The 22,437-nt window shown below is 36.9% G+C and overlaps 1 protein-coding gene across 1 annotated transcript in view; it reads right to left on the bottom strand.

Annotated features, from left to right (window-relative positions):
- Positions 1-3,460: 3,460 nt before the first annotated feature.
- The window catches only part of LOC109927510, a 72,719-nt gene continuing 53,742 nt past the window's right edge, over positions 3,461-22,437 (bottom strand). Inside the window, exon 3 of the mRNA XM_020527539.2 lies at positions 3,461-4,983. Coding sequence (XP_020383128.1) covers positions 4,865-4,983 — 119 coding nt within the window. The 3' untranslated portion in view covers positions 3,461-4,864. The remainder of the gene's footprint in view (positions 4,984-22,437) is intronic.

Here is a 22,437-nt window from a genome sequence, read left to right on the forward strand (position 1 = left end):
CAACTGTGCAGTGCAAACAAACTTCAAGCAACTTGGCAGCCAGCTACACAATTTTTATTTATGATTCCAAGAATTTTCATTTCAAACCATGTAAAAGTTACAGTGAGATCATGAAAGGAGTCTCCAAAAGGAGCTTGAACTGTAGTTCTATGAATTTCAATAGAAAGATCAGGTGTGGTGAAAATTTGACTACTGATTCCCTTTGAGCCCCTTATTAACAACCAGCACAAACAACTATCACATCTTGTTTCTCAGCAGTTTATCTCAACCAAGATCATCCAAAAGATGTACAAACTTGATTTGGCAAATTATGGTAGTAACAAAGTCAATTGAAAAACAAACAAAATTAAATAAAAATGTCCTATTCCACTGTGTGTCCTTATTTACAAAAATATCAGGTAATTGCTCAAAGCACCCTTCCTTAAATTACTACTTTTGAATGAAATGTAAGTTGTAAATATAATTTTATTTGACAGAATGTAATATCTTGAAGATAATTAAACAACTTCAAATCATATTATGCAATCAGCTGCTGGTTTAACTCATATCTTTTGATGACGATTTTATACAAATATATATGCACAGCCAGCACCAAACTAAATGGAAACATGAGTTTTCCTGCACACATAGAACATATGTTTACTTACACTACAATAACTTAAAGGTGTTTTCATACAAAGAAAAGACTTTTGTTTTAAATAAAGTTCAGAACATTTTCAGCACTGTCATTTTAAAGGCAAGTTTTTTTTAAAAAAAAATGCAGATTGGAACATAGTGTCCTTGAATGGCTGCTTCAGTTCACTGTTCTCCCTACTCAGGAGACAGCCCACTGCTGTTTCCTCCACAGTTTGCAACCCAGGATAAAACATACCACTTTCTATCCACTGTGTCAGGTCTAATCCAAGGTTATGTTTCCATAAAATGTCTAAAACGATTAAGATAATAACTACTTACAGCAACTTGAGTATTCTTATATTGCCCATATGTAACAACTTTGCAATGTCAGAGAACTCACATACATCAAGGTTTCTCTTATTTCAATTGCCAATATACCCATTTGAATACCGAGCTCTCATACAATGAATACAATTCAATTATTTCCCCAGTGTTTACAAAATTCTATGCAATAAGTGATATGAACTTCAGGCCTGTTTGATACCCATGAGCTGGAAAAACAAAACATTAAGGTGAGTTGGAAGATTGAGCAGAAATTAAGTTCATATAGCTAGCAGTGTGTTATTAAAGTCATTATTGTATTATATTACTTAATACCCACGTCATCCTGTACTAAGTCGACTGGAATCATGACCTAAGTGCCACAGAATACCAAGCTTTTGCACTGCTATTGTGCAATGAACTGACAGTACTTAAAAGTCTGCACAAATATGCTCTAGAGTTCACATCAATTGTGATTTATGCTACCTCTCATATTACCTTTTTAGTTCTTATGACTGGAAATCCTGGAACGAAATGGCACACATTCAAAAGAAAGAGATAAATTGAATGTTTCTACTTTCTACTGATGTAGTTATACTGCAGCTGGTAAAATGAGAAATTGGCACAAGATCAACTTTTGAATATATGATCTCATTTATGTCTTCACAGTCACAGACAGAACCATATAATGCCTTACCTTTTGGGTCAGTTTTATAAAAAAAAAAGAATAACAATGGTCCCAACTGAGATAGAAGAAACATCTCTAAGTCTAAAGTATTTTACTTCTTTGACTGTTTGCGGACTGATTATTTACAAAGGTACTATGCATATGTAATATAGACAGCAAATAAAGCAACACCAGACTCTTTGCTTCAATATTTTCTTCTTTACTACAGCCATTACGACTCTGTGCATTTTTTGCAGGATGTCTTTGTCATTTAATCTCTCCCACACTATACAGTATTCTATCCGCCCTCCAGCTTTCAATGGCATAAAATCCATCATTCTAACATCTTTCTGCTCTGAAGGAAAATCATATTTGACTTGAAATGTGAACTGGTTTCTCTTTCCACAGATGCTGCCGACTTTGATGAGTATTTCAAACATTTTTTAAAAATTTCAGATTTCCTGAATCTGCAATATTTTACTTTTATTACGTGAAATAGTCTCTTTTGTTTTCTTTACAATTTTTAATATTAATATATTCTGAAATTATAATCATATTATCCAAGTAATCCTGGGGTGGAGTAATTAATATTTTAATCAGTTTCTTCTCAAAGCATGAATAGGCTTAAGGCAAGGCTTACTGGTGCTGTTTTCACGTTTATTTCTATATATCCTGTATTAACATGTCACTATGCACCAAATACTTTGCTTTGACTTACTATATAGAAAAGACAGCATTATTAAATATGGCATAAATAAAGACAATGTAAAACCCCCCATACTGAAATTCAGTCACGTTAGTTATTTAGTCTCATATCCGCGTAGTAATAATCTTCCATGGGTCACTACATTGTCAATAATTACTCTGATTTTCTGACATTATGCAACAGTTATCTATTATCACTCGATTCAGAATTCAATCACGTGCAAGTAGATTTATCCTCAAGATAGATGAAAACAGATATTTTCGTAATAGGTGAAGACACTAATGTAAGGATGGGGTGGTGGGACTGAGAGATGAGGACTCATTGAATTGGTTTAGGATTAATATTCACTGGCGTTCAGAAGAATGAGGTGGAGCTCAGAGAAATGTATAGAATTCTAACAGTACTAGCAGAGTAAATTCTGGAAGGATGTTCCTGATGGCAAGGGAGTCCGGAGCCAGGGGTCATAAGTCTAGGAGTATGGAGTGAATCATTTAGGACAGAGATGAGGAGAAATTTGTTCTCCCAGAGAAAGGTGAGCCTGTGGAATTCACTGCCACAGAAAGCAGTTGAGGCCAAAACATTGCATGATTGCAAGGAGTTGGATACAGCTCTTGGGGCTGAAGGGATCAAAGGATATCGGGGAAGAGCAGGAATAAGTTATTGAGTTGGATAATCAGCTATAATCAAAAAGAATAGTGCAGCAGGCTCAAAGGGCCAAATGGCCTACTCCTGCTAGTTTTTTTTTATGTTTCCATGACAGCATGAAACAGTGGTAGGAGAATTCACAGTCTTGCCCACATGGACTTACCAGTGAATGGTTTGATAAAGGAAGTAGTAGAACTCGTGCATAAGGTAACAGAAATCAAAAAATTACACAAAGGTGGAGGAGAAAATATGGATATGCATGCATAGAACAAGCACCATTTAAAAATATTATTCTCAGGATGTTAGCATTACTGGCTAAGTATGAACCTATCAATAGATAGCATGCTGGGACACAAATGATGGTATTAAAGTCGATCAGAGTAACTTGTAGGTTAGATTGGGTTAAAATCTCTCTAAAATACATTCATAAACATTTGGGGTCCATGTCAAAATAGTAACTTTGGTGGTCATAGTTTCTATTGCCAGCTCACAAATGACCAGATTTATTGGATTCAAGTTGCTTTATTTCGGGGTAGTGAGTTTGGTATCATAACCTTGACAATATTGTACCTATGCTAACGATGACAGTGAACTTGGGCCATTCTTGAATAGCTTCAAAGAACAATCAAATGGGTATTTCACACACAAAAACAGAACATTTATAATTTATCTTCATCAGCAAGATAGCTTCAGTTACCTCGGAAATCTCAAGTTGTTCAACCTGTGCAGTAACTTGTGTGGATTTATTACACAACATATAAAGCCAATGAAAACGAATCTCTTTTCTAACAGCTTCTAAAGCATGCTTCATAACACTTTCAAGTCCTAGATCAAAATGACTCACTAGGGAGACTGAGCTTTAATAGGCAAGTGCCTTTCTATTTTTGTACAAATGCTGAATTAAGTAGAAAGCAAAGGTTGTTCATAACATTTTTCTCTTTGTGTGCCGCTGAGCCACAGGTACAGCTACATGTATTAATCTCAGAATTGGCTCTCTGTGGCTTAGAGAATTCACACAGTGGGTAGCTGACATACAAAAATCATGAATGTCCTTCCAATGCTTAATTTCTGGACTCAGTTGAATCAGCTGAATTTTGGCTTGGATGTTGGTAGAAGTGCCACAATATCTTTGGGGGCATGGAGAAGGAAGTCATAGAGGACTTTCATCCCTTATGGCCACTTGACAAGAGTGTGCATTACCTGAGATCAGTGAAAGTGGGGTCAAGCTTGGTTATGACACCCTACACACAGAATCAAGGAACACACATGAAGAATCACCAGTGGGAAATGGTTTGCAAATGCCTGAGGAAACAGGCTCTCTTACACGGTGTAAAATTCATAGGAGGTAAATGAGTGGGGTTAAAAAAAGTCAAGACTTAAGCCTTAAATAATTGCACTATCAGTGAAGATGAGGACTTACTTGTTGTTCATCAATAACACAACAGTAATGGAAATGTTATAAAGATGAGAAAAAAATTAACAATTGTTATAAATTAAAAACGACTTTAGATTTTTGTACATTATACATTTAATATCAAAATTCAGGCACATCATTGTTCATGCTTTCTGCATAGATTTAAAACAGAAGCTGACTGACTTTCCTTTGGCTGACTCCATAAATTAATAGTAATAATAAATCCAGTAATACGCAACACCTTTCTCCTGCGTTACTTTTATCGGTTGCCAATAAATATAATCGTAAACTTGGCCACGAACAAGAAGCCCTTTGTTACAATCTAGACACAGTGTTGACCAAAGTGTTGTTTGAAGTTCTTTCTTTTGCACGCTGTTGGATCTGCTACTATAAACACAGGTGGAATTCTGCTTTTGTTTTCGTTCTTTCAAAAAAAAGGGAGGAAATGGATTTACAGTAGCCGGTAAGTCATAATTCTCCATCCTGTCTTTAGTCCTTAGCTGCTCAGCCAACAAGATACATGCAGAATTTCTAGGCCAGGCAAATCTGCTGCAGGCACCAAAATCAGCAGTGGGAACTTTAAATCCAGTATATCTTCTAGGAATCTCTCCAAATCTAAAAATAATAAAAGTGTGTTAAAAAGTAACTCAGTCACAGAATTCATAAATCACTACTTAAATTGTGGATACAATTCAAAAAATACATAATGTTAAAGGATGCATCATTTTAACAAAAAATGTGTTTTCTTGAAATGGTCTCTGATAGTTACATTTTTACATGATGAGAAAGAAGTTAATAGTACAGAAAAGCTCTTTGTCTCAGCTGCCTTTACAAAAAAATCTATACTGGCTGGAAAGCTGTGCTGCACTTTGTTTGCAGCATATGGTAAGCTAGATTTCACAAACCTCATATCAAACATCTGAAGCTACCCAAGGACTCCTCCTCAGAGTATAAATTCCATACATGGCTTCTCCTGTGAAGAGGGGTCCCATTAGGGAATTGGATTCCTGGTTCTAGGGTAAGACACGCTGTCCCTAAAGATGTGCCCTATGGTCAGTGGAGCACTTAACCCATTGACCAGGCCCTATATGATTATTCAGAAGTTATTGATGTCTCTTGGTCCCTAGCAGATTGTGGAATATTCACATCTCCTTACTGTCAAAGCATATGGCCACTAATTGGATGCATTAGAAAGACAGTAGTTTTGGCTTCACTGATGCCAAACTAAGGACCTATGGTGAATGACCCAGGACTGATTGTTTTTTAATGCATGATGTGCTTTCTGCTGAGTGATCATTAATTAGTTCTTTATTTTTCTGAAAACTTTGATTTAAAGCATCTATCACCAGTTCTTTTTTTAAAAAAATGTTTCTGAGCTCTAAAACAACAAACACTGACCAGAGAACAATATGATTACATATACAATGCATAATTCTTTAAACAGTGAGATTTAAATGCAGAGAAATGGTTGAAGCTGCTCCATTTGCATTGCAAAAACTGTAAACAGAGCTATGAGAACATGCTTTTAATATTAATTCTTCTGCGCTCCTGGGACTATCTGATCTTTTATAATGTATGAAAAATACCAACCTATTGTTATTAGATCAAGGTAAAAAGTGTTCACCATGCATGGCTAAAGTGCTGAAATATATACTTAGGAATCCCTTAATTTTTATTTGACATTAAAAAAAACATTGATTTTAGAAATCTTAGTTTAGCTGCAATGATGAAAACAAAAATTACAGCAATTTCTGGCTGCCTTTGGAAAGTACTGAAGCATGGAAATTATTAGACAGTGTAAAGCATGCTAACAAAAGCAAATACCATTGCTCTGTTATAATATTACACAATCAAAAACATGGATTCACTTTTGAATAAGATTTTAATAACTCAAGTATTGTATCCAATGTCTGCTACAAATTTGCTTGCTGCAAATAGGGCAAAACGTATGCTTGGCTCAATTGCAAACTGATTTCCTGTAGATTATGACAGAAGGGACTCAGTTCCTAAGATAAATGGCTCTTACCAACGATGTAGGGTTTTGGAGAGGAAAGGAAGAATGATTTTTTTGTTTGAAACATTGTCCTCCTGACCAAATATGCTACGTTACGTGCAACGAACAAGATTGGCTAGTGTGAGTAAGAAAGTCCAAGGAGTTCTAAGCTTCAGTGTGATTCAGGTGAGAGGTTAGATCCCAAAAAAAAATGCTTGCTGGAAATGGTCTAGTGATGCTCAAGACCAAATGTAGGGACTTTCACCATCATAAAGTGAAGCTTTAGCACATTTGCTGCAGGGTTACATGACTCACTGTAATGTCCTTAGTCAATATGTACCTTAAGAGAGGACATTATTGCTTTCAGTCCTAACAAACCAAATAGACGAAATATAGAACAAGACTCCAAATGAAGAATAACCTCAGGCTCGTGATAGCTGAAGTAATTGAATAAATCATTCAGTTATACTCTTATAAAAAAAAAGGCTCATCTCTCAAATTAGGTGACTTTATCCTTCTCTTGTTACTGCGCAGCTGGTCTCAATGTGCTTTGGGTGAGAAGATACTGTGTGGAAGAGTTCATTTTGTTCTTCATTCTACTACTGGCCAGAGGGCACATTTGGTATTTTGCTTTCTACTGTGGATTTGTGGCTAATTAATTAACTAAAACTAGCAGAATAATACAAATCTTTTGGGGGCTGAATGCTTAAATTATTAAACTTTTAATTATGTGCTTGTCTCCATAGGGTATTTAAAAAAAATATTATAAATGTAATTAAGTTTTCCTTTTTGGCAGCAATGATTTATGCAGGTTATTTTAACAGGTAATTTTTTCTGTTTTTAATTCCATAATGGCTCATAATATATTTTCATTTACGCCAGTGTTCACACATAATGATGGGCCCACTCATTTCAAAAGTGGGTGTACAACGAGATCTTGATGACGTCATGGCTATAAACTGAAAAGAGTGTTCTTTCTTTAGGTTAGACTAGGTCAGAAAAGAAAAACGTGGTACAGGCCTATAAGACCATAAAAAATTGGAGCAGCAGTAGGCTGTTTGGATCCTTGAGCCTCCTCCACCATTCAATAGGATCATGGCTGATCCAATATTCCTCATGCCCAGTTTCTTGCCCTCTCCCGGTAAATCTTGATCTCAGCCTTAAATATACACAAGGACTCTGCCCCCACAGCACTCTGTGGCAACGAGTTCCAGAGACTCACAACTTTTGAAAGAACTTTCTCATCTCAGTCTTAAATTGGCACCCCTTTATTTTGAGACTATGCCTGCTGTCCTAAACTATCCCATGAGAAGGGATATCCTCTCAGCATTTACCCTGTCAAGTCCCCTAAGAATCCTATATCTTTCAATGATCATCTCTCCTTCTTCTAAACTCCAGTGAGTAGAGTCCCAACCTATTTAACCATGGCTCATAAGACAACCCCTCCGTACCAGGGATAACCTTACTGATCCTTCTCTGAACTGCCTTCTATGAAATTATATCTTTCCTTAGATAAGGGGACTAAAACAGATATTAGTACCTCAGATGTAGGCTCCTCCTATCCCCATATCCAATCTTAAAGAAGTGTAATACCTAAAACATTGACTGCTTCTTTTCACCAGATGCTGCCTGGCCTGTGTTCCTCCAGCTCCTGTTTGTCTACCGTAGTCTCAGCAGTACCTTGTATAGTTGCAGTAAGACTTCCCTACTACACAAACTCCTTTAAAATAAGGACCAACATTACATTAGCCTTCCTGATTACCTACCACACCTATGTAGTAGATTTTCTGTGTTTCATGCACAAGTACCACATGTCCCTTTGTCTTGCAGCTTTCCTCGATTTAAATAATATCCTGTTTTTTTCTGTCCTCAGTTCCAGATTGAACAACTTTGCATTTTCTCACATTATACTCCATTTGAGCATTTTGCCCACTTACTTAACCTATCAATATCTCTCTGTAAACTGATGGTATCCCTATCACAACCTGTCTTTCCACCTATTTTAGTGTCATCTGCAAATTTGGCTAATGTACATTCATTTCTTTTCTCCAAATCATTAATGTATATTGTAAACAGTTGCAGTCCCAACACTGATCTCTGTGGAACCCCACTGGTCACGGGCCAATAAACTAAAAAAGAACCCTTTACCCCCACTCACTGTTTCCTGCCCTTGAACCAAAACTCTATCCATGCCAATATACTATCTTCAACATCATGGGCTCCTATCTTATGACTGAACCTTCTGTGAGGATCCTTGTCAAATGTCTCTGGGGCTCCAAATGCAATATGTCTACTTGTTCCCCTCTTTCCACCATAGTTGAGACTTGGTTGCAATTTTTCACTCGAAAAATTAGACATGATTTCCCTTTCATGAAGCCATGCTGACTTTGCTGGATTAGGTTATGATTTTCCAAATGTTCTGCTATTATTCCTTAATAATTGATTCCAGTACTTTTTCAACAATAGATGTTAGGCTAATCGGCCTACAGTTACCTACTTTTTGCCTTCTTGAATTGTGGCATCACGTTAGCAGTTTTCCAATCCTCCGGTACTTCTCCAGAATCTTGTGACTTTTGGAAAATTACGAGCAATGCATCCACCAGCTCCATAGCTACCTCTTTTAGGATCCTAGAATGCAAGTCTTTAGGGCCAGGGGACTTATCTGCCTTTAGACCCCATTAGTTTGTCTTATATTACTTCTTTAGTGATGGTATTTCATTTCCCCTATAATCTTTATTATTAATGGTACATTCGAAGTGTCTTTAAGATTAAAGCAAAATATCTGTTTAACTCATCTGCCATTTCTTTGTTCCCCAGAACCGTCTCACCAGATTCATTTTCTAACGGGCCTACGCTCACTGTGTCGTCTCTCTTTCTTAGATCTTTAAAGAAGCATTTATTGTCAGTTTTATATTCCTCATTAATTTGCTCTCGTATTTTATTCTTTCTGCCTTCGTTATCTTTTTAGTTCACCCTTTATGGATTCTGAATTTTTCCCAGCCTTCGGGACAATCACTGACATTGGTCTCCTGATACGCTTTCTCTTTCAAGTTAATATCTCGCTTTAACTTCTTTAGTTAGTCGTGGTTAGTTTAATCTTTCTTCCTGACTGGGATATATTTTTGCTGAGAATCATAAATTACTTCCTTAATGTCCACTAATGCTTGTTTACTGTCATTCCTGCTAATTCATCTGCCCAGTTTACTTTAGCTAACTCTAATCTCATTTCATTGGAGTTTCCTTTATTTAAGTTAAACACAGTTGTTTCTGACCCAGGTTTCTTACTCTTGAACCAAATATTAAATTCTTTCATGTTACGATTACTACTTCCTCAGGGATCTTTTACTCTGAGGCCATTTATTAAACTTGCCTCATTACCCATTACCCAGTCCAAGATAGCTTACTCTCTGGTTGGCTCCATGACATATTTCTCTTGGAAAGTATCCATAATGCACTCTATGAATTTGCTGTCGCAGCTTTATTTTCTAATTTGATTAACCCAATCAACATGAGGATTAATGTCACCCATAATTATTATTCTATTCTTTTACATGCTCCTATTATTTGTTGACTTATAGCCTTTCCAACAGTGTGGATACTATCTGGAGATCTATACATTACTTCTACAAACTTCTCTCCTTTTTTTTAGTTCCACCCAAATGGAATCTACATAATCTCTCACATCTGTCCTCATTTCGTTTAATAATTAAGTGTTACCCCACCAACTTTTCCATCCCTCCTGTTTATCCGAAAGGCTAAATATCTCTGAATGTTAAGTTGTCAGTTTAGATCTCCCTGTAACCATGTTTCTGCAATGGCTATGAAATTGTATTTATTTAGCTTGATTTGTACCATCAGTTTGTCTACCGAATGCTTTGTGCATTAAGATATGCAGCTTTTAAATTTGTTCTATTATTGAGTTTCCCTACACTTTTATGGTTCTTTGGTACAATACATTGATAAAAGCAAAGCTGCACATATTGATGTCACAGGAGACACAAAGGCCTCTGAAGTAAATAAAAAAAAATGTGCTGATACTCTCATTACTGAGACTGAAGACGCTTCACTAGCTTGCTTTTGGTTCACTTCCTATTCATCTTCATATTCAGACTATGAAGGGAATGCGGGATTTTCACTGCCTGGAATATATCACTTACATTTAAATAGTTAACATGCTCAGCCATACCTATTTTGGGTTTAGAGCCATTGTGGAAATCATGATTTGTGTTTTCCCTCATAGTTCAACAGTGCAGCCATGGAATAAACTAATCCCATTGTGTACGGAGTGATAAGGTAACGGCAATAGGCGTATAGGTGGATCAACTTTAATTATTCTACACAAAAAGTTTACTTTTGAAACTCCCAATGTAGCAAACTAAGATGATGAAAGAGAACAAATGGCTTCATTGCTTGTGGTGCCAAGGGAGAAATAACCAGCATATGTCTGAACTTTGCGCTGTAGCAGGCAGCATCAGTTTTAATATGATTTGACTGAATTTCAGCACCAAATAACTGAGTTCTGGCAGCTGGGGGATGGACAAATGGAAACTGAGATACTACTTACACATGTTTAGAGGCCTGAAACAATAACAATGAAACTTCACATCATAGAAACGTATGGTTTAATCTTTTAACATGAAAAGAGATGCATTTTCTGTAAACTTCTAACACCAATTAATTCTTCTCAGGCCTGTCAAATATTAAATTTGACAGACCACACGGGATTGCATTTATTTTGGAGTACATAATCCCAAATAACAATTCATATGTTTAGATTTCAAGTGCCCTGGACAAGAAAGCTATTATACTGAGCTAGAGATACAGTCCAACTGTTTTTAAACAAAAAACAATGGGGATTCTACTTGGTTAAATTCCATCTTCCTGCCACAGATGCTAAAACAATAATCCACAGAGCATTAATGTAGGTCTGCAAGTTTTTACTTTAAGTGTGACCTCAATTTCTTGTATGCCTTAGTGTGAGTTACACATTCTGCACACAAAGTGTTGAAATTGTTGTGAAATAATACATAACTTAAGCATTGCTGAAAAAAAAAGATACTGTTGGAAGGTTTTCAGCAACATGATAGATGCAAGAATACCAAATTTCAAAGGGAGCAACAACTTACACTGTACAAGAACAAGGTGCTGATTAGTCAAGAATTCAACTTTAATTAATTGTGGTGCTGCCATGGAAAATGTTCCAGGAAATTACTATCTCTCATTTTTTTTTGTTTAATTCAAAGAAGGTATAATGCCTAGACATGATCCTTTCAAGTGTTGCTGAAAACAGATATACTTTGTCAGAGCTTTTTGACTTATGATCATCAGGACAATTTGCAAGAATACCTATATAAAGGCAAAACACATTTATACAGTGTGACAGGATAGTGCTGTCTGGTTGGGAAGGACTTTAATTGGTAGAGACATTGTGGAATCGGGCACAATAAATCTATCCTGTGGGATAACAGCTACCTTTATCAGATAATTTCTTGCTGTATGTTGTGCTAACTTGCAAATTTATTTAAGGGGTTATGACTCTACCCACAGATAAATGGTTATGAACCATTGACTTATAACACTACTATAAGACCATATGACACAGGAGCAGAAATTAGGCCATTAGGCCCATCCAGTCTGCTCCGCCATTCAATCATGGTTGATAAGATCCTCAACCCCATTCTCCTGCTTTCTCCCCGTAACCCTTGATAATCAAGAACCTTTCTCAGTCTTAAATGTACTCAATGACCTGGCCTCCACAGCCTCCTGTGGAAGTGAATTCCATAGATTCGCCACTCTCTGGCTGAAGAAGTTTCTCCTTATCTCCGTTCTAAAAGGTCTTCCCTTTACTCTAAGGCTGTTTCCTCAGGTCCTAGACTCTCCTAGCAATGGAAGCATCTTCCCAACATCCATTCTGTCCAGGCCATTCAGTATTCTGTAAGTTTCAATTAGATCCCCCCTCATCCTTCTAAACTCCAATGAGTATAGTCCCAGAGTCCTCAAACGTTCCTCATATGTTAAGCTTTCCATTCCTGGGAACATTCTCGTGAACCTCCTCTGAACCCGCTCCAGGGCCAGTACATCCTTCCTGAGATGTGGGGCCCAAAACTGCGCACTATACTCCAAATGTGGCCTGACCAGAGCCTTATAAAGCCTCAGTAGTACATCCCTGCTTTTATATTCAAGTCCTCTCAAAATAAATACCAACATTGCATTTGCCTTCCTGACTAGTGACTCAACCTGCAAGTTTACCTTGAGAGAATCCTGGACTAGAACTCCCAAGTCTCTTTGCCCTTCAGACTTCTGAATTTTCTCCCCATTTCAAAAATAGTCCATACCCCTATTCCTCTTTCTAAAGTGCATGGCCTCACACTTTCACACGTTGTACTCCATCTGCCACTTCTTTGCCCACTCTCCTAACTTGTCCAAATCCTTCTGCAGCCTCACCACCTCCTCAATACTACCTGTCCCTCCACCTATCTTTGTACTAATTAAACTCAATCACCTTATAAACTCCCTTTACATGCTCAGCCAAACAAACAGGGTAAAATGGGTATAGACAGAGGGGAAATGTTGGAAAAATAATGTTCAGGTGTCTTTGTTCCTCGGTTCTGTTATTGAGGTGATCCTTTTCATTCCTCTACTGGCCAACATGTTGCTTCAGTCATCTATCTCCAGATGCTTCCACTGAATGGTAAGAAAGATAAGTTTGCCAGTTTACTTATTAATGTATCTGATGTATCTGACCTTATCAGTTAAAAGTCACTGCTTACAATAACTTCTCTTGCCCTATAACTTGTTCCCAGCACCAAGCTGTTCAGTTATTTGAGTTGTATAGGCAAAAAGATGTCTGTCATTGATAACTAGTCACTAGTCCAGAAACCAATCAATTTCTTGTTGCCAGGAAAAGCAGCATTTGTTCACCTCTTTAGCTCTAAATGTCTAGAACTCAAACTTCAATTCCTGCTCGTTCAAACAGTTGTTTACACAATGTCTGCAATGGGTCTCAGATTACTTGGTTTTAAGACATACAGCCACTCTTTCAAATACTGATTTTACAAAAGCTCTTTTTCATTTCAGTCCTTACAGAACGAAGACTTAGTCTATGCTTTCTCTCAACCCGTGTCTGAAAATTAGGGGAATTGGGGCTTCTTGCATATTTGTACATGATATCTGACTTTTGTAATGATTCTGGGAATAGCAGGGCTGCATTTCCTTGTGCTATCCCAGTGTGTCAAGCAGAAGAATTCTACTGACAATCAATTAAGGATAATTTGTCATATATTTTAGTTTGTACTTCTTATTACATTCCCTTTGAAATAAAGACCAACATTCTACTTGCCTTCCCTATTACCCATTGAATTTGAATGCTTGCTTTTTGTGATTCATCGACAAGGACCCTCTGTTCTGCAGGTTTCTGAAGTCTTTCTCTATTTAAATAATATTCAGCTCCACTATTCCTCCTGCCAAAGTGCATAACCTCACATTTCCCTATAGTATGCGCCATCTGTCAAGTTTTTGCCCATTGACATAACCGGTCTACACCCCTCTGCAAACTCTGTGTCATTCTTACCACCTAATTTTGTATCATCTGTAAATCTGACTACAGTATATTCACTCCCTTTATCCAAGTCATTAATACATATTGCACAGTGTGGGTCCAACACTGATCCCTGTGGTACACCACCAGTTACAGGTTGGCATCCTGAAAATGCCTGCCTGATCCCAACTCTCTGTCTTCTGTTAATCAGCCAATCCTCTTTTCATGCTCATACCCTACCTCCAACATCATGGGCTTTTATCTTGTTAAGGAGCCTAATGAATAACAGCTTAACAAATGCTTTCTGAAAATCCACATTCACTACATCTACTGCTTCCCCTTTATCTACCTTGCTTGTTACCAACTCAAAGAACTCTAGTAAATTTATCAGGCATGATTACCCCTTCATAAAGACACGTTGACTCTGCTTGATTATAATGTATTTCCAAATGTTCTGCTATTACACCCTTTTTAACAGGTTCTAATATTTTGGCAGTAACAACAAGGTAACTTGCCCACAGTTATCTGTCTTTTGTCTCATTCCTTTTTTGAAATAAAGATATTGCATTGGTAGTTTTCCAATCCTCTGGGATCTTTCCAGAATCTAAGAATCCTTAGAAGATTACCACCTTGATCCACATCTCTGTAGCTACTTCCTTTCATATCCTAGGATGCATCCCATCAGGACTTATGGGTCTTTAGTCCTATTAGAGTACATTTTTCTCTGGAGATAGTTACTGTATTTATACTTTTTTCCTTCTTCTTTCCTTTGAATATTAGGTCATTTTGGGGTGGTATTAGGGTCCTCTATTGTCAAGACTGATGCAAAGTATTTATTCAACTTCTCTACCATTTTCTGGTTCACGTTTATTTTTCCCCCAGCCTCATTCTGTAAGGGGCCTACATTCACATTGGTTTCTCTCTTTTTATTTAAAACAAGGAACTGTGGTTGCTGAAAACCTGAAACAAAAATGGAAACTGCTACAGAAACTCAGCAGGTCTGGTGGCAACAGTGAAGAAAAAACAGAGTTAATGTTTTGTGTCTGGGGTGATTCTTATTTACAACAGACCATTCTGAAAAGAGTCATGGGACTCGAAACATTAACTCTGTTTTCTCTCAAGATCTGCCAGACCTGCTGAGTTTCTCTAGCAATTTCTGTTTTTGGTCCTTTTTATATACTTAAGCAAACTCTTGCCGTCTGTCACCATATTACTTGCAAGTTTACCCTCAAAGTTTATTTTCTCATTTTTTTGAGTCATCTATTGTTGGTTTTTAAAAATTTACCAATCTTCTGGCTTGCCACCAATCTTTGCTACATTGTATATTTTTCTTTCAATCTGATGCTATCCTTAACTTCCCTGGTTAACCAAATGTGGCTTATAGCCTTCCTTCAATCCTTCCAATGTGAGCCATTTTCTCAAAAGTCTGTCATTGCTCCTGAACTATCTTTGTTGATAAAACCCTTCCCCAGTTACACCTTCATTCCTTTGTGATTATGCTTAAGTTTAGCACGCTTGTTACCAACCCAAGTTCCTCCACTCAAACTGAATGTTAAATTCTACCATGTTATAGTCACCGTTTCAGAGGAATATTTTACTCTGATATTATTTCTTAAACATATTCCTCTCAGACACTCTTCCAAACGCATGCTATGAAATCTTCTTCTTGGCTTTTTCTACCAATTTGACTATCCCAATCTACATGAAGATTAAAATCACAGATGATTAATGTACTGCCTTTGTTAAATAGCTTCATTACCTCCTGATTTATTCTCTGTCACACAACTCAGTTACTGTTAGGGGACCTACAGACCACTCCTACCAGTGACTTCTATTTCTTATCTCCACCCATATGGAAAATACACATCTTCCAGTTCAAGATCACTTCTTGCTACAGTATATATTCCATCCCATACCAACAATGAGACCCCAGTACCCTTTCCTTCCTGTCTGTCCTTTTGAAAAGTCATATACACCTAAATATTTATTCCCAACTTTGATTTCCTGGTAACCATTTCTTTGTAATGGCTTTTAAGATCATACCCATTAACCTATGCAGTTAATGCACCTGTTTTATTCCAGATAAAACAAACATTCAAATAAAGAGCCTAATTTTGGCTTTTTAACCGTTATTTCCCCTTTTGACCCTATTTATTGCTGTTTTCCTACGCTCATATACTCTGTCTCTTCCTGTCGTACTCTGGGTATCATTATCCAAATAGCTACTCCGAAACTCTGCTAAATTCTCTTGCTTTGTAAGTCTACATTTCACTTCTCTCAAACCCTCGACCCCCACTCTAATTCTTCACAGTGTTGTTCAATGCACTCACTGGGTTCACATTCTCTTGGAGAATTTTTTTCTACGTGGAGTATAAAAATATTCACTTAATATCGGTGCTACTTTTGATCATTATTTATAAATTGACAATTTTTCCCTCTCAAAAGTTTCCACTTCACCTTTAACAATTGTTTTTTACTGTTCCATCTGATGGTTTTTGATTTTTTTTCTTTTGACTCCTTCTCAGCTTTCCACACCCACCTTGACTGCTTGTGTTTTTTTTTTCATTTATGTTTAGCGCATTCGTTATGACTTATGTGGTCTGCAAGTTCTATTATTTTGTCAAAGTGAAGTGTACCCAATCTGTATCTTTGCAATTTCTTTTCTTTTAATAAATGTTCCATTGTTATCCTCCAGTTGTGTGTGCCAGTTACTCCTACAATCTTAACCTCATGCAGTTTACTAGTCAAGAATCTGTCCCAATGGAAGTTGGAGCTCTAGTTCTGCGTTGATATTGAGATTCAACTGTATCATGTTGTGATTATTCCTGAACTAAGGTATAGATATTGAAATTAATAGCCAGCTATAATGGTGACACTGGCTATAGACATCAAAAGGGATCGAGACATACTTAATTAACTCAAAAATGAGACCTGATTAAATTACAAAAGAAGACAGGACCGTTGCAATGCGTGCAAACCAGAGAGTTATTTAACTCTGTAGTGAAATAATTGCATTAAATAGAGTTGAACCTGTTTAAAATCACAAAGGGGACATTTGCGTGCACGGTGGAGACTCATATAAAGTTGTAGAGAAATAATCACCCTAAAGGGATACAGTGGAATATCTAAGATTTGAAATATAGAGGCATGGTCATTGAGCAATGTGCCAAAGCGGAGGAACCAGTTAGCTTTACAAAAAACACAATCACTGTGGAATGCACCGACCAGAGACACACCTAGTTTCTCATACAGTTACAAATACTGTAATAGGTTCAGGTAACTTGTTGTCATAGACAATTAGAATGCCTGGGTACCAGACATTATTGCACAGTGTGTAAGTGTGCAAAGTGAGCTATAATCAGGAAGACGCTCTCATCCTGAGCTGTATCCCCTAGATACAGACTTGTAGAATGAACCCTTTGCATTTTCCCAACTCTCAACTGCCTCAGACTCTAGTGTCATTTGAACATGTCAATGTTCCTTTGAAGGTACTCTCCAATATTTCGCTCATTTTACTGATCAATTTCATTGTTAGTAACTAGACCTAGGCACAGCTCCGCACTTATTCACCTGATAAATGTCCTGCTCAAGGAAGGAGATCTGCACATACTTTAAGAATTCCTTTCCCTTGTTGCTCTCTAAGCCAATCCATAAAATGCCCTTTTAAAATATTTAAGCATTCATCATAGTGACTCAGCCAATACCCATTCTTCAACTATATGTATTTACTTTCACAAAATATGTATTCCCTCTCTAACCTCTCTTATCTTACATTTTTCTCCCAAATAATATATCCTGATAGGCTCATTTTGTACTCATATACAACTAGGTTTGGTGACAAGATTTAGTTTCGGGAATGTGAGTAAGAACTTGTTCTACATAGACATTTTGCCAGTCATTGTTTACTCTCTTGACCTATCTGGATTCTCCCATTTGAAAACTTTGGACTACACTCCTTTGCATCCTTTTCAATGTTCCCAAATCCAAGTTCCATTTTTATTGGATCAGTACCCCTAATTTTTTCTTTATTCATTTACAGGATGAGGGCATCGCTGGCTAGGCAGCATTTATTGCCCATCCCTAGTTGTCCAGGGGGGCAGTTAAGAGTAAACCACATTGCTGTAGGTCTGGAGTCACATGTAAGCCAGACCAGGTAAGGATGGCAGTTTCCTTCCCTAAAGGATATTAGTGAACCAGATGGGTTTTTCCTGACAGTTGGAAATGGATTCACGATCATTGTTAGACTCTTAATTCCAGATATTTATTGAATTCAAATTCTACCATCTGCCGTGGCAGGATTTGAATTCGGGTCCCCAGAACATTATCTGGGTCTCTGGATTAACAGTCCAGCGATGATACCACTAGGCCATTGCCTCCCCATAATTGGCATAATGTGACATGTTTTATAAGACATTTGAAATATCGTGAGCAACATTTCAGCTAACATTACATATACAACTATTCTTAACATTTATGGCGAATGGTGTAGGAAGAGCTTATCAACCACATATAATACTCTTGGGAAGTGAATTCACCAAACTAAGTCATACATTAATTTTCCAACCTGATACTGAAAAAAATTTAAAAATCAATAAAAGAATCACTAACATTTGTATTTATTAAATGGCTTAGGCATAATTATACTGCGCAAGGAAATTATTTTCTCACCAAAAGTATATAAAACTGTGTGAAATTATATTAAAATTGCTGATGCTCAGGAAAAACATAAAAATGATATAGTGTAATTATGAACCACATTTTCTCCTGATTCCAACTCCAGAAAACAAGGGTGAAATACATCTAATGGTTCTTTAGTTTTTGGCACGTGCCTATTAGAAATAATAAATTAAAAAACAAACACAAATGACACAGTACAATGTAGTGGAAGACTATTCAATGACCAGCATTTCTAATTAGTTTGCTTTAAGATTAGACACTGAACTGCAGTAATAGGGAAGTCTGAAGCAGTCAGTTTAAAATAATAATATTATAATAGAGAAGATTAACAGCATTTTAGCCACTGAAGAACAGGTGACCTGTTTTAAATTATCTTAGTTTTAGATCATGGGTATAACATCATCTCAGACATGGTACAAAGCAGGTGATATTGGATTTGCTGCCTGCTATAGATTCATTGCATTAATTGACATTAAATTTTACATGTTACATGCAAGGGCAGCTGCCCCAATTTTGCCCATTTTGCACCTGAGACAATTTTCTACTCTTTCTTTATTAAATAAAGTGACCATATAGTCCTTCATTTCATGGAAGTTTCACATTGCATCTTACCGTTAAGCAATGCTGTAACCCAAAAATAAGCCCAATGGTATCTGTCCAGGGTACAGTGGCACACTGCATAGAAAGGGAACAAATTCCAATTCAATGCTGAGATACAGTTCCAAGAACGGAGAAGAGGAACAGAGCTTAAAGCATGACAAATGAAGTTGACAAATAAGAATTAAAACTTTTTCAGAAAATAGAATCAATTTAGGCCAGAAGGCTTGACTTAGCACATCAAAGGTAAACAAGAACTGCAAACATGAAGGTAATTAAAAAAGAGGGGAGGGAACACAAATAATTTTTTTTGTAAGTAATGCGGAACAGTGGTAATGAAATTCAAATTTCCTAAAATGCGATGAAATATATATTCCCAAATTTCAATGGTAAGAAAATTGATGATAATATATCATGACTTCACATTTTAACTATTTTGTGTGGAAAACAACCTTGCAGTGTAGCAAAGAGTACTTTGACTTCTATTTGGATGCAAGATCAACGTTGGTAAAGCCAAAATCTTTATGTTGCAGTGGGTTTGTAATCCAATTTATCCCTTGACAAAGTAAACTCTGGTATTTCTCTGATTTTAGTAGTCAAAACTTTAGTATTTACTATTCATAAGTTAAATGTTTTCCCTTGTTTGATATATTTTCCTCTCCACTATTCCTAGTTCTGATGCTCTGATTATGGCACCTCTCCTTAGAGTCATTTTTTTGGAATTGCATTTATTTTAGGTTTTGCCTTTAGTCATTGTCATTCCTTTTCTCCACATGGACTCACATCATTCCTGGTCATCATTTTACTGGGTTCATAAACAGATACTACATTTAGTTATACATAGGGCTGGACATTACCCAAAACATGTCACATAAGCTTTCCCATTGGTCAACATGGAGATAAAATGTGAAGTTTTCCTGACAGCAATCCTTATAGACCTACTGTGTGTTTTAGGAACCTCAAAATACTACCGTTACTTTCATAACAGCTACTGTAAAAACTGTTCAAAGGAATGAATAATAATTTTTAAGGTGCTCAGCAAGTATTTTTGCAACTGTGAAAATTCTATGTTATACTATACAACGTTCAATGCTAGGTATTTACAGCAGTAATATGTCACAACAAATATAACCTGAAAACAAATGGGAATTGCACACTTAGTGACTAGTTTTCTGCTGAGTTTATGTCACAAAATTGAAAGGGACACATTGTTGTAGGTCAATCCAAAAGTGACTGCAGCTGTAGCAGCTTTTAAATATTATTGCAGCATTTCTACATGTTGATGAAACATCACTGTACGTAAAGGCTGGAATTCATTACAAATCCATACTTAGTACTTCCTTGAGCTAATACTCACTTGTTGCAAAAAAAAACCTTCTTTGGTAAAACAACGTGGAGGCACAAAGTTAACAGATGAAGTGCTTCAGGTATACTTTTACATAAGCTTATTTTATTGCCTTAGGCTTAAAGCAGTCCAACCACTACCAGCTCATTGCAATAATGTTCTTATTTTCAATTGCTTTATGATGCTGCTGTGTGGCCACAAGTTGCTAAGTTTTCTTCCACTATATATTAGTGAAGCATTCTGCTGAATTTAACTTATGGACTAGCATTTTTATCAAATGACTCGGGACAACATCAAACTTCTATAAAATAATTCAAGATTAATTGCAGTCTAATATTAAACTTGCAGAATTACTGAATGCAATCTTATTAACTCTGAAATATGTACTTAAGTTAATGGCTTCATAGAGTTGCTTTCTGATACACAGCTGCAGAAAATTGTGAGTAGGTAGGTACTTGATGATCAGCACAGATATGATGGGATGAAGGGCCTCTTTCCTCACTACAAAACTTGATGACCCTAAGATCAGTTAGTCCATCAGGTACACTTCTATCGCACGTCAATACATGAATACCCCAATCATGGACACCTTCCCACTAAAGACAAGAACAAATTTCTGATACTGGTCTGGAACTTGGTAGAGCAAGACCTCAGGCTCAAGCATGCCAATGGTTAGACATTTTCATCCACCCTTCATAAGATGAGAGCGTGAGCTGATAATGGCACATTGAGAACTATAAAGCATCTGGGACTTTGGTGAATTTTGGGAATCACAGTGTGTCTCCTTAAACACTGAGATTGAGAAATAAGAAGTGCAGAAAAATAAATAAAGTTGGATAAAGGAAAATAAGATCAAGAGAGAAGTGCAAAAATACAAAAAGAAAAAGAAGCAATTTTTGAAAATATGACCTTTCTAAAATCTCCAAATACAATTCAAACCTGAAGGAATAATACTTGACATTTATTCATTTTCTGGGCCAGAGAGGTTGAGAGCAATCATTAATAATTAGCATGTCCTCAGAAGGATGCACGTGTAATGAATTGTTAAGTCATTTATCTGACTTCAGTAAATGAGGTCAGATGTAATTCTGTACAAGTGAGGATTGCGGTAGGTGCTGGCAAACTGTTTGGCCATAAAGCCCATTAAATTTGAACCCAATTTCAGCTTTCTGCCATTGACACTACGTTTTGACCAGGATCAGAACTGATGGGGTTTCTCATCCGTATTGCTTAACAAAAACTGTGAAACTAGTAATTTTACAAATTCCTGTCAAAACTTTGAAGGAAGAGCTAAAGAAACTCCAGAGAAGACACAAAAATGTCCAAGATTCCAGATGCACCTGTTGAATAAATTGTCACATTGGAGAAACTCAGGCACCCTTTAAAACTGTGCTTTTTGTATTCCATAATTAGCACTTCCTGTATAGCACGCAGTAACTAGCCTTCTCCACGCATAAACAAAAGATTTATTGGGCGCAACACTACCCTATTAGGAATGCAGTGTTATTGGAAAATAAGAAGTTTTTGTTCTTGGAAAGGAGGAAAACTAATTTCCAATTGAGGTGGGCAGGGGACAATAGTCATCCAAAGTCATCAGTAGCTGCCCATGGTCAGTGACTAAAAGGATTCAGTCAATTGATTGGGAAAGTGTAAGCTACCTGCCCCTAGAAATAGGATTATCAACAAGTGCTCAGGGGCAGAGGGTGGTCCTCATCAGGTGGCCCTTTTAGGCTGCACCCCTTGTCAGGGAGCTATCTTCCCCAGATGGAAAATGGGCCAGAAGAACAGGAGGGAGCCCCAGGGAAGAGTTCCCTAACACTTTGGCTAGAAAGCAGAAGGCTGCCTTCACAAATTTAACAAGATCAACACATCCCACGCCAAAAGCCTATTTGTCTTCTGGTATCAGTGAACCATCCCCAA

Source organism: Rhincodon typus, chromosome 8, assembly GCF_021869965.1.
Source record: "Rhincodon typus isolate 14 chromosome 8, sRhiTyp1.1, whole genome shotgun sequence".
Classification (NCBI taxonomy): domain Eukaryota; kingdom Metazoa; phylum Chordata; class Chondrichthyes; order Orectolobiformes; family Rhincodontidae; genus Rhincodon; species Rhincodon typus.